The sequence below is a fragment of the Prunus avium genome, chromosome 4, assembly GCF_965620075.1.
Source record: "Prunus avium chromosome 4, drPruAviu1.hap1.1, whole genome shotgun sequence".
Taxonomy (NCBI): domain Eukaryota; kingdom Viridiplantae; phylum Streptophyta; class Magnoliopsida; order Rosales; family Rosaceae; genus Prunus; species Prunus avium.
Window position 1 is genome coordinate 36,058,217 of NC_142287.1, and position 13,386 is coordinate 36,071,602.

General features: G+C 38.9%; 3 protein-coding genes across 4 annotated transcripts; 2 read left to right on the forward strand and 1 right to left on the reverse strand.

The window, feature by feature from the left end:
• Positions 1–444: 444 nt before the first annotated feature.
• VAL3 (VP1/ABI3-like 3) lies at positions 445–8,497 on the forward strand. Its single transcript, XM_021959715.2, has 14 exons — positions 445–769; positions 2,195–2,276; positions 2,418–2,516; positions 2,663–3,002; positions 3,120–3,447; positions 3,612–3,708; positions 3,883–4,057; positions 4,351–4,430; positions 4,734–4,781; positions 4,900–5,163; positions 6,001–6,050; positions 6,640–6,753; positions 6,856–6,926; positions 7,140–8,497. Exons 1-14 carry the CDS (start codon positions 648–650, stop codon positions 7,922–7,924), a joined length of 2,655 nt encoding a protein of 884 aa, XP_021815407.1. The 5' UTR covers positions 445–647; the 3' UTR covers positions 7,925–8,497.
• Positions 8,498–8,921: 424 nt separating this feature from the next.
• LOC110757990 (syntaxin-124-like) lies at positions 8,922–10,513 on the forward strand. The gene has a single exon (XM_021959763.2). The coding sequence runs from the start codon at positions 9,207–9,209 to the stop codon at positions 10,116–10,118; it is 912 nt and encodes a 303-aa protein (XP_021815455.1). The 5' UTR covers positions 8,922–9,206; the 3' UTR covers positions 10,119–10,513.
• Positions 10,514–11,089: 576 nt separating this feature from the next.
• VPS28-1 (vacuolar protein sorting-associated protein-like protein) lies at positions 11,090–13,213 on the reverse strand. 2 transcript variants are annotated; one of them, XM_021959745.2, is made up of 3 exons: positions 13,019–13,213; positions 12,221–12,266; positions 11,090–12,066 (listed from the first exon to the last, which is right to left on the reverse strand). In XM_021959745.2, exon 3 carries the CDS (start codon positions 11,943–11,945, stop codon positions 11,316–11,318), a length of 630 nt encoding a protein of 209 aa, XP_021815437.1. In that variant the 5' UTR covers positions 11,946–12,066; positions 12,221–12,266; positions 13,019–13,213; the 3' UTR covers positions 11,090–11,315. The 2 variants fall into 2 exon arrangements, with proteins under 2 accessions (XP_021815437.1, XP_021815438.1); XM_021959746.2 differs by lacking the exon at positions 12,221–12,266.
• Between the last annotated feature and the right edge of the window lie 173 nt (positions 13,214–13,386).

Genomic DNA, 13,386 nt, shown 5'->3' on the forward strand with positions numbered 1-13,386 from the left:
CCATGCATCTGATTATACCCCACAGCGACCAAAACTCCCTACTCTCGCGAGTAAACAAATTTATAAACTCGCTCTCTCTATCCAACTTAGCTCCAAATTACTAAAACGCCCCTGTCTCGTTAGCTCAGGTGGGCATACATACGCGTCAGTAGCTTCTGCAGATAAAATGGGAATTTTATCATTCAAGGCCGCGACGACAACGACATCAGATATTATTAGAAACTTAAAAAAAATTAAAACAAAAAACAAAAAAAAAGTTTGTGTGAGAAACGACGACGCCGAACATAAGGCCACGACTGGACGTGTTTTTAAAGCTTCTTTTTAAGTGTTGAATATTTTTCAACAAAAAAAGGAAAAGTCTTAAATATAATTTTCACGCATTTATTTATTTAATTATTTCTCTCACTTCCAGAAATAAATACATTTTCTTTCTTTCTTTCTATCTCTCTCTAAAACCCTCTCCAACTCCTCTGTCTCTGTCTCTGTCTCTGTCTCTCGCTCTATATGATTACGTACAGATCAGGCCGAAACAAACCACTGTATTTCGATATCTATACTGCTCTCTCTCTCGCTCTATTTTCTCTCTCTATAACTCCTCCGCTGCTTAATTTTTAGGGTTTTAGTTTCTTGTATGTGGAGCTTCGTCGATGTCGTCGTCGTCTTCCAAGGTCTGCTACAATTCCGAGTGCAAGGAATTGAAATCGGAGCATCCGAGAAAGGGCTGGCGGCTACGTACGGGAGAGTATGCTGAGCTATGCGATCGATGCTAGTAAGCCAAGCATTTTGTTTTGTTTTGTTTTCAAAATCTGTTAATTTGAACTGGTTCAGTGTTTTTTTTTTTGGTTTCAAGTCACGGCTTCATTTGACGTCGTTTCGAGTTGGATTGATCGATTTGAGATCGAGTTTAGGGTTTTAGTAGTGGGTTTTTTGGGGGGGGGGGGGGGGGAATTTACTAAATTTGGAGGAAGTCGTGGCGTTATGCTCTAGTTTCGAGAACGAGATTGGGCTTTTGAAAAAAGGGTAGTTTGGGAACACTGGCTTTACCTCCGTTTTCTTCTTATTCTTTCAAATTTGATTGAGGGCGCTGAATAGATTGGCTCCTTTAGGTAAATGCGCGGGAGCTGTCATTTCGATTAGTGCTGAGCTGAACTGCTTGGTGAAGTAGTAGTTTGGAGAGAAACTATAATTTAATTTAGGGGAAAGATTATAAGATTCTTTGTTTTAACTGGTCCATTGAATTCGACGGATGCTTTAGTGTGATGTTTATGAAACAATTTTGTTGCTTCACTTGGTTTTGGGAATATTTTTTCCCTTTGGTTAAATGTTCATATACAGTTTTGCTCATGAAATACTTTTTAATTAAGCCTAACCTGCTGGTACTTGTTTTTTGTGAATGCAACCTGCAATGCCTATGCTTGCCTTAATATAAGTAGTTCTCTTGAACGTGCAATATTACAATCCTTTCTGTTTTGTTTGTCTGTATTTGTTGGGATATTGAAACCCCATAGGACATGAAGGTGAAAATGTAGAGTAGCTTAAGGTAGTTGGAGCTCTTGTTGAGAGCTTTGTAGGCTAAAAAAACTTAGAGAGATGCAATGAAATCCATAAAAAGAAAGAGTGAAACTTGCAAAATGATTATTTTTCTTCTTTTTTGGGGTTAATTGACAAAATATGGAAGGTTCATGTGAGAGTTTGACTATTTGAGTCAGTCAAATTAAGCAAATATCCGCGGCATCTAATGGTAATGGAAGTTTATGTTCTCAATCAGAAAAGACGTATATATGTCAGAAAGATTATGACAAAAAAAGTAAAATTAAATATTTGTTCCATGGGAGCCCTTGCCCCCACTAGGCATATGGAAGGTCCGCCTATGGTGTCAAGGTGCAGAATTACTTGGGAGAACGAATTTATTTTGTTAGGTTTCCCAACTTTTCAAGCTTAATTACCAGTTATTGAGTCAGTTCCGACACTTATTGTTAATTAGGGAAGTAGGGATGGCAAGGAAATTCTATTGCCTGTTGAATTCATTTTAAAACACGTTAGAATTTCAACCGGCTATATAGATCACAACTTGACTGTATCCGGTGATTCATCTACCTTAATCTTCATTTATCTTTCAAGTTCTAAGCTAGAATATTGTACGCTTTGTAGATTACACTGACAGATAGCTTTTCACTTTTTTGTGTGATCCAAGTCTTGCTTATGAGGAAGGAAGATTCTGTGAGACTTTCCATATGAATGCTGCTGGTTGGAGATGCTGCGAGTCTTGTGGGAAGGTCAGTAGATAGTTTATGCTATCTAATTTGTATCCTTTATAGCATAAACGTTTATTGTTATAATTAATGTTGTATTAGATTAACTGACTTTAGTTTTGGATTTCTAGTATGAATGTTAATTTGGTTAGTCTTCCTTTGCAGCGGGTTCATTGTGGATGCATTGTTTCAAGTCAAGCATTTACATTGTTGGATCCTGGAGGAGTTGAGTGCATGACATGTGCAAGGAAAAATTTTGTTTTGGTAGGGATTGTTTAAAAGTTTAAATAACTAAACTTCAATATCGTATGTTTCAGTTGTCAATATTCTGCCACATCAACCTTGTTTATCTTAGTTATGTTATGTTCCTTGAACGTACCACAACCGTGTTATTCTCTGTTGTTGAACAGACACCAAATCCAGCATGGCCAACATCTATGTTCTTCCATTCACCTTTATCTGAGAGACTTAAGGACCTGTCTGTCAAAAATTGGACTCATTTGGCTGGATCTGGTCCTGTACCATGGAGGCAAGCACCCAGTTTATTCAATTCTTCAATTCCTTCATCTGAGTTGCATACGAGGGTGCCGTATGAAGTTGATGTTTCAACTGGGATTAACAAACTTAATGCCAGTGAAAGAATATTTGTATCCTCCATGGAAAAGAAGAAAGTAGAGGATTTTTCTGAAAGACTAATGAAAGTTAACCTCACTATGGGCACACAAGAAAGTCTTGAAAACGGGAAGCCAGGTATGGACTCCTTCATGGCATTTCAGCTAGTGTGAAATATATATGCCAACTTGCCACATTTCTGTTTCCAAGCTGTAGGTAGATGGCTGTTAAAGTGTTGTCAACATTTTGTTGTAGGAAATAACCGCGAGGAGCAAAGTAGTTCATGTTTAAATATATCTCAGCAGTCTGCCTCTTTGAAGGAGGACCCTTCTACTCCACAATTTGGTCCATATGGATCTGTGAGCGAAACAAATGCTCAAGTGGGGGTTGCTGGAACTCATTTGCGGCCAACCCTTCCTTTGGCAAAGCAGTTTAATGGTAATTTACAGAATGGAGTTGAATCATCTGCTGATACTCAGATCCGCAATGCAAGGCCTCGAGCGGATGCCCGGGGAAGAAATCAGTTACTTCCACGGTACTGGCCTAGATTTACTGATCAAGAGCTACAGCAAATATCTGGAGAGTATCCTTTGATTCAATATCTTTTTATTTCCTTTCTCCAAAAAGACAATGTTGTATATGTTTTAATGTTGTAATTTTTAAGGCTGTTCGTATAGTGGTAATGGCTCTTCTTAAAGTTTGTTGTGCTTTGAATCTTACATACTGTAAACCTTAACCATGTTTAAGTAAAAATTCTGTAATAACTCCATTATTCGAAAAAATGTTAAGTGCGAGTGATGCTGGGCGGATTGGACGTCTGGTGTTGCCAAAAAAATGTGCAGAGGTGTGTCTTCATGTTTTCTCAGTTGGACCTGGCACTTGGCTTCTTGAGGCATAATGGAAAGAATTAGCATGAGCTATATTATATATTGATTATTTTCTGAATCTGTCTTATAAGTTTTAGCTTGACACAGTTTATTATTTCATAATCAATTAACGTTATTTCCCTACGAGACAGGCCTACTTTCCTCCAATTTCTCAGCCTGAAGGGTTACCTCTTAAAGTTCAGGATTCAAAAGGCAAGGAATGGGTATTTCAGTTTCGCTTCTGGCCCAACAATAATAGCAGAATGTATGTTCTGGAGGGGGTTACTCCTTGCATACAGTCCATGCAATTGCAGGCAGGCGACATAGGTAATGATCTTATATCACTCGAGAACTCTGCCAGCAATTATTTAAGGAGTTCTTTTGGATTTAGTTCAATCTTGTTAGTTTTCTCGATTCTTGCATTATCCATTTATTTGGCTTATTATGCTCTCAAAGAGTGTCTTCCATGTTTCCTTATGTAATTTATATATATATATATATCTGTGTGTGTGTATTAGTAATTTCCCTACTGTGTGTGTGTTGTCAGCTTACTATGATTTAATCCATCTTGTTACTTTGTTCCCTCACTTTGGCACTGAAGAGTAAATCTGTTTTATCAGTAACCTTTAGTCGATTGGAGCCAGAAGGGAAACTGGTTATGGGGTTCAGAAAGGCTTCAACTGCCCCACCATCTGATCAGGTTTGTTGCTGCTCAACGCCTATTTCCTTGTGACTATTTTTTTAGTTGTGATTGGCAATATAGGTGTGATTTAAGTGGATAAGTGGCAAATGGTAACCATATTAAAAGGCAGGATTTTATATTTCCAGTATGCACTTCAGTTAAGTTGGATGACCATGGTATTTTGTTTCTGAGTCTGCTTTGAATTACTTGATAATTTTTGTTGCATGCATTTTTGTTCCTTTATATGGATCTTTGCATTTGGTTTTCTGTAAGGTCTGCTACTTAGGCTTCGTTTTCTTTTACTTTATGTTTGCTCTTTAGGAAAACGAGACAAACAAGGCAAGCAATGGAGTTTCAGCCCTTGCAGATGTTAGTATAACAGAAACTAATTCTGGTTAAGTTTTTTCAATATTTGTCATATAAAAAATGGTTCAGATGTCGTATTAAAAATGGTACATAATCACCTAGATTTTCATCAATGAACCAGGCTGAATTGGCAGATCCTAGCTCATGGTCTAAAGTTGATAAGTCTGGTTACATAGCAAAAGAAGCACTGGGATCAAAGTCTTTGATCTCTAGAAAAAGGAAGAACAGTACCTTGGGTTCTAAGAGTAAGCGCCTGAGAATTGAAAATGAAGACCTGATAGAACTGAAGTTAACATGGGAAGAAGCTCAAGGCCTGCTTCGCGCTCCTGCTAACCATATACCTACTGTTGTGGTGATTGAAGGCTTTGAGTTTGAGGAATATGAGGTACATAGTTAATTATGATTCCATTTTCGATAGGATTCATGTTGCCAAATGTTGCTCATAATTTTTCTTGTTCCATCACTCTGATGTGTGTGTGCAATCCAATTCACTATGACGTCTGTGCTCTTTCCAATTCACTCTGATGTCTGTGTTCTTTCCCTTTGACCACAACTGTTACATGGATTTGTTTTCTAATAGATCACAATTGCTAAGTGCCCCCAGAAAATAACGAGAGGTACAATAACTATTGTATCTTGTGATGAGAACTGTGAAGAATTCTTCGTATCGTATCTTGTTATGATGGAACTACATTGATACACTTTATTTGTATGCCAGTTCGATACTGACTTCCAAAACTAAAAAAATAATTAATCATTTCAGACAGCTTTTACTTGAATAATTCCAAAGTGGCTTTTGAAAATATTACTTTATAAAAGCTTGTGATCTTATACTTGTAGAGTTTTCTGGTCTGCTAGTGATTCCCCTCTCTTCTTTTCTGGATGCAAGAATCCTTCTCTTGGTTTGGGTCTTTACCAAACTTGTTACAAGTTGTGAATACTTCTATTCATTTTTTGGCTGAATGACACGAGCGGGTTATATAATGAGGGCTGCCCTCACCCATTTCCCAATCGTCCCGACCCAAAAACCCCTTGTCAAATGTTGAATCAAAGCTTCCTCTCATAAAGCGGGAAATACCTCTTGGTGCTCATATGGCAGTGTTACATCTTTCATTGCATCTTTGTAGTTTTTCATGTGTTATGTCTTCTAACTATGTTATCATGTTGAATATAGGGTTGGGATCCCTCCATTATGGATTCTGACATTTGCTATTTCTTACAGGATTCTCCAATTCTTGGGATGCCAACAATTTATGCTACGGGCAGTGCAGGGTAAATAATTTTTAGTGCTAAGATCTGTTTCTGAAGACTTCTATATTACTTTTCTGTGTTACTTCTTAATGCTTTAGTTTTGCATATTTATCGAGAAAATTTATTGATAAGTTTGTGGGTCAGATAAGTGGTTCAAAAAATTTTGTGCCTAGATGCTGCTGCTGGGTGAAATTTTTATAATTATTTTAGATTTCTGGAATATTTCGAAGAGCCTAATGGGGATGTGATAGAATTTTTTTAGGGCTGTCTGGTTATTTTCTTCTTGTTAGATTATACATGGTATCTTTTTTGTTTTCACTGATTTGCCTTGTACTGTTCAAGGTAAGAAAATGCTGTTTTTTCAATTACAAAAAAAATCTTGGTTAATGGTGTCTCCAACTTGCACCATGCATGGAAGACAGTATATGGGTTTTCCTCCTTTCAGGACCTTGTCTTGGTCTTCGCATATGGAGCATGTTTTAATGCCTAGAATGAATCTGAAGAGTTACTTTCATCCTGTGTATTCTTTACCCAGAAGCTTTTTATTTTATTTTTTTATAATTTCTATCTGTTAATCTCCATATCTAATGATTTTTTCTGTTCTTCCCAGTGAGAAGATTCAATGGGCTCAATGCGAAGATTGTTTCAAATGGCGCAAACTGCCTATGAATGCACTTCTACCCTCAAAATGGACTTGTTCTGATAATTCATGGGACCCTGAAAGGTAAAATGGACATTTTCTGTAAGTTCACCTTAAATTGATATGAACTCCAAGGATGTGCACATATGGATAAACTACATTTTATGTGTTAAAATTATCTACCAGATCTTCGTGTTCAGCAGCGCAAGATTTGACAACAGAACAGCTTGAAGATCTTCTACCTTCCCATAGCACAGGTATGAATTGCTTGAGACAATTATTGTAATCCAGAGCTCATTGAGTAATGTGTCATAACTTGGCTTTGGGTCCCATTCTCTTATGTTTGCCTGCGTATGTTTAAAATGGTTCTTTCCTTTTCATACTTGAATCTTTTTCTCTCACATCATGTACATGTGCTTATCATTCCAAATTATCAATTTGTAATTGTTTTTTTCATTCTGCTTGGGCAGTTACTTCCAAGAAAATGAAGGCTGCTAAACAGGACCCAGATAACATTGAAGCTCTGGAAGGGCTTGACACACTTGCAAACCTCGCTATCTTGGGAGAGGGTGAGTCACTCCCAGCATCAGCTCAAGCCACCACAAAGCACCCCCGACATAGACCCGGATGCTCATGTATTGTCTGCATCCAACCCCCTAGTGGGAAGGGTCCAAAACACAAGCAAACCTGCACCTGTAATGTATGCTTAACAGTGAAGCGCCGTTTCCGTACATTAATGATGCGGCGTGAGAAGAAACAATCAGAAAAAGAAGCAGAAAGTACACGCAAAAAGCAGCAGCAGCAGCAATTAGTAGTGATTGATAAACTAGACAATGACACCCCCATATGTTGTAACACAGGAAGTAGTAGTCCAAACCAGAAAAAGGAGGTCCTTGAACTTTCTGATGATGACCTTAACAGGACGAAATCCTCAACCCCACCTTTTAAAGGCCAAATTGACCTGAATATCCAGCCAGAGCGGGAGGAAGAGCTGTCACCTGGCTCCGATTCTGGCAGCATGATGAAGTTGCTCCAAGATGCCACAGAAAGGTATCTCAAGCAACAGAGATTGTCAAGCTCTGGTGGCAGTGAAAATTCATCAGGCAATCGGTCACAGCAAGTTGGAGGTGAAGCCGGAGGGGGGGAACCCCTCATTAATGGTGTAACCCTCGGAAGTAGCAATCATGATGGTGGCAACGACTGTCCTGCAACTTTATCCATTAAGGCATCAGCATCCATGACTGCGACAGGATAACATTAGTGCATTCTTCTGTACAATGATATGTCAGTCATCAGCAACGTGGGGCTGTTCCGAACTGGAGATAGTTTTGTTGTACATTAATCCACATGGGATCTCGCATCTTCAGGTTTGTACATAAAGAAGAGAGGTGGGAAGAGGGCAACTTGGTTGAGAAACCATAATGTGATTCTGTGAATGCTGTCGTCTCTAAAGTAAAATTAAGCGGACATGAAAGCCTTATTATTTTTAATACGGAAACGATAAAAGCAACTGAAGTGGGTGGCAGGTTGAAGCTATTTAGTTTCATTTTAGAAGCTCACCTCGCTGCCTTGATGCAATGACTTTGAGGATATAACTAAATATCTCCTTTTCCGGCCTAGTAAAATTAGAAATTGCATTCACCTCATTTTGTTTTGTTTTTTTAAATTTGTATATATATATATTTGAATAACTTCCCTTGAAGTGGTCCAAGTTGAATTATTTTATTTTGGTTTCTTCATAAATTGTATATTAGTGAATCTATCTCTGTTATGTATTACCGTACTACACTATAATTACTCGTAAATCTAGATGGGCAACTTTGGCTTATTTTGGATCTGATTTTATTTCCATCCTTAGGTTTTTATCTTTATGGGCTTATTAATCATCAGTTTGCAAATACAAAATGGTTCATTATAACTACTTGTTGCTATCCATTTATAATTAGGGCAGGTTCAGAAAAGTGGGTTACACTATGATCCACAAATATCTTTTCCAAACTAGCACTCTCTCTTATATGATTGGGAGGAGAGAAATGTACGACCAAGTCAACCAAAACTATATATCCTTTTTATAACAGATGAAAAAAAATAGGAAGCTACCTGTTAACCAACCCATGAGCCACTGTACACCCATCCTTAAACGGCCTTATAGGTTTAATTAACTTAATTTGGGTGGTCCTCATATGCAATTAATCCAAAGCCGCAAATGCATCCGCCCTCACCGAAAATAAGGAAACTTCTACTTTCGTCCATATCTTGGTGACAGCTTCTGCTTTTGTCACCTCCTTTGTCTTCCTCCTCATCAATGTGATGCAGAGGAGGATGCAGAAGCCCCAAACCCCCCTCAAAAACACAAACACTTTGAACACATGAAGGAGAGATTTGATTAGCTTAGCTTAATTATATGCATGGTTTTTAATGCACTTTTTGTTTGTTGTCCACTCAATTTTTTCACAGACATAAAGAAAAGGAAGGAAAATCCATTTTGCAGAAGATCAACAAGAGTGAGTGATACATAATATCACCATCAAGCCAAGATGAACGACTTATTTTCTAGTTCGTTCAAGAAATACACTGACCTGAAACAGCAGGCCTACCTGGACGATATGGAGGCCGGGAAGGAGACTGTTAATCTCGACAAGTTCTTCGAAGATGTCGAGAATGTGAAGGAGGACATGAGACAGGTTGATAAGCTGTACAAGCAGCTACAAGATGCCAATGAAGAGAGCAAGACTGTGCACAATGCTAAAACCATGAAAGAGCTCCGAACCCGCATGGACTTGGATGTCGAGCAGGTCCTCAAGAAGGTCAAAATCGTAAAGGGCAAGCTTGAAGGTTTGGAGCGTTCCAACGCAGCTCACAGAAACCTTCCTGGTTGTGGCCCTGGCTCCTCCGCAGATCGAACCAGGACCTCAGTGGTTAGTGGTTTGGGGAAGAAACTCAAGGACATGATGGATGACTTTCAGGGATTGAGAGGTAGAATGACATCTGAATATAAAGAAACAATAGAACGCAGGTATTTTACTATAACCGGAGAGAAAGCGAGTGAGGAAACTATCGAAAATTTGATATCGAGTGGAGAAAGTGAAAGCTTTCTGCAGAAGGCTATTCAAGAACAGGGGAGAGGTCAGATTTTGGACACCATATCAGAAATGCAAGAAAGACATGATGCTGTGAAGGAGATTGAGAAGAATTTGATTGAGCTCCATCAGATATTCTTGGACATGGCTGCTCTGGTTGAAGCACAGGGTCACCAACTCAATGACATTGAGAGCCATGTCATGCATGCTAGCTCGTTTGTCAGACGCGGCACCGACAATCTTCAAGAGGCCAAAGAACAGCAGACGAAATCAAGGAAGTGGACATGCATTGCTATAATTCTTGGAATAGTCCTCGTCATTCTCCTCCTAATTCCGATTTTGATTCAAATTTTGCCTCATATGTTGTAGGAAGATGAAAATGGGGGAGACTTTTACTTTGTTCTAATTGGAACTCTGAATGCATGCATGTATTCTGATTCTAACAATAGGAACATAGTTAGATCTTACACGACTTCAGATATATAAAAAATACATAAATAAAAAATTTTGGTTCTCGAGGGGTGATGTTTCAATGTCTCACAAACTCCATTTGTGACACAAAAATATAGCAAACTTAGATATGGAGGTTCAATGGGTTCGTTGATTCACATTTGGGCATCTTTAAGCTTTTGAGTCTCTCGGGCCACCAATCATGAAAGGGACCAAATTTGCAGATGGTAGATACATGAAATTCTAATGCGAGGGTTGTGGACATTATTGTAATTGATTTTTATCTCATTCTATGAATGACATTGCATTTTTAACTGCGTTTTCCTTCTTCCCCCCACCCACCCACCCGCCCCGCCCTCCTTCCCAGTTTCTTACAATTTGTCCAAGACTCTCAAATGTTAAAGTTGTGCACCCTTTTGAGTTTGATGAATCTATTGAGAGAAAACAGTTGGGCTGAGCTATAGATTCTGATCTTTAATATTACAGGGTCATTCTATAGTGAGGGCTTTACTAAGGCCCTTAGATGAGGTCCTATCTCTTCACCGTTGGATCAAACTAACCAATTTGATCCAACGGCTAAGAGATTTGGCCTCATCTAAGGCCCTCACTATAGAATGACCCTATAATATTACAACCAACATTCCTAACAGCAATAAAACAACACAAATAAAGCCAAAATCAGTGCACCTATCTAAGATTCTAAACGCTAGTTTAATAGAATAAGGCCCCAGTTTGGTGCACCTAACCAAACTCAGATTATGAGAAGCCTGTGGTTGTTAACTTATGGCACAATAAATAAAAAACGGTAGAAAAACTATTCATTTTTGTACAGAGGACGGCCACTCATCCATCAAACAATTTGCTTTCACAAAATGGCCTGATATTGAGCATTTCATTTCAATCAAGCCACTGAGATCATATACCATTAAGAATCAAGAAACCAAATTGAAGTACTTCCTACAATTTAGCTTGAAAATCATATCTGGCATGATGGACACAAAATATCAATACTAATTACTAAGTTCAGAACTCAGGCGTCCCCAAAATATTATATATGCAGTAGAAAATTAGTAAATCCCTTCTGAGAGATCACTGAGGTTCTTGCAAGTGGCTGTGTCAAGTACCATAGTTTGGCAAAGCTGCCATAAATGAGTTGTAGGACGACTCAAGATCAAAGTGAAGCTGCCTGGACTGCTGCTCTGTCAACTCATCGGCCGCTCCCATCTTTGACAATCTTGCAATCCACTCCTTCAACTTCACCTTCCCCAAAAAGTCCGGTGGCAGAAAGGTCAACTTACCCAGAGACGTTAAGAGGTCCGAGAGCAGCGGGTGCACCTGATCAACTGCAACCATGTTCAGCTTCAATGAGTCCATTGCAGTGATGAAATTCTGTGTGCATTCTGCCACAGCAGAAGCTGAGGAAGTCATGGACGCAGCTGCAGCAGCCCGATGCTCCACTGTGGCAGGCACCCCTGAGGTCACAAGGCGGTTTATAGCTGCTGGGCAGTCCATCTTGTATGTTTCTGCAAAGCGCTCGATGCTTGGGATGGTGTCTTTAAGGGTGGAAGCCAAAGTCTTAAAGTGGGCAATGAGCTTTTGGCATTCAGTCTCATACGCTGATGAAGAGATCACATCACGAACATATGCCTTTTCAAGCTTCTCGGTGGTCTTTATAATGGCGTAAAGTTCGGCAAAACTATCATACATTTCTCTTTCACGCTTGTCATTCGCCAGCTTGACCTCCATTTTACTAATGTGTATGGATATACTTCTTTGGGTTAGAAAAGAAGAATCTCAGGTAGATTTGTGTATGTGGAGGATTGGAGAAGAGAACGGGACACGCGCAAAGGAGAGAGAACCTTATTCACTGAAGGCAGAATTGCATATAAAGAAAAAGAAAAAGAAAAGTATGAGAATTTATCCCTCACGCAACAACCAGAAAGAGAAAAGAAGATCATAGCATCTCAGAAAATCAACATAATTTAACAGAACAAAGTTCAATACAAAGATTCATAACATACCATAAATTACAGTTGTCTTTGATGGTCAGAATTACAGTTAACTAGCCTACAAAACAGAAAACTCCAGTCAATAAAGTGTGTTGCAATATTCAGCTTAGTTGTGGATCGACCTCTTTATTTAAGAAAAATGATGATTTGTATTCTTTTCCTTTTGGCCAGAGAACAAAGATGTCAAACATAGGTCTCTAATTTTATCCAAGTCATGGGAAAACCAAAGCAAAATGTATAATCTTAGCAAGTAAGAAGCATACTAGAATAATGGAACTAGCTAAACAGCGAAAAGTTCCAGATCACAACCTAAAACACCCACCAAGAAAACTACCCTGATTTTCAAAATCTCACCCTACATATAAATATTTCAGCTTGAGCACCATAAACGTAGGTATAATGTCTTGGGCTCCATTATGCTCAATAAAAACTCTGAAACCTAAGAGAGACCTTAGTTCACCTGAAACCTAAATATACATGAATTTTCAAGTCTTCACTGAAAATTGACAAAAGGAAAAACACATCCATGGCATACCCAGTAAACCAAACCAAATAGTATCTTAAATTGGCAAGGGAAACACAAACCGAAAAGCAAATTAGTCTCACTATGTAAACACGAAAGCCATGGCCCCCAATCTCAACTGCGAAAACATGGACGCCATGGCCTTCTCATCTCAAGAGGCCATGGCCGCAGATTAAAAAGAAAAAAAAAAGAAATTACAACAACCAAACAACACCGCCAGCATAAATTAGCACCCGAAGTGAAACGAGCTCAGAAATGTAACATAAATCCGAGAGCTGAGAGATTACCAAAGAGAAACTCGGATAGAGAAAAGGAGAGAGCTTGGGGCTGCTCCTGAGGTGGGTAACTGAAATTACAAAAAGAAAAAGAAAAAAGAAAAAAACTCGAGAGAGGGGTCGCGCCACAGAGCGTTGTATATCTGTCTCTCGGAGAAGAAGGAGAAAGTCTGATATTATGACACAGAGAAGAGAGAGAGAGAGAGAGGGAGGTTGCGTGTGCGTTAGCGTATATGATTGCTGCTGCTTACGGCATCTCCGTGTAGCAGTTGGAAAGCGACAAGGCCTTCTTTCTTTTCTCTGTTTCCCAGACCGCGTTTACGTCACTTTCTGAACATTATCATCATGGACCTCCATAGGCCCATTCAGAACATGGAATT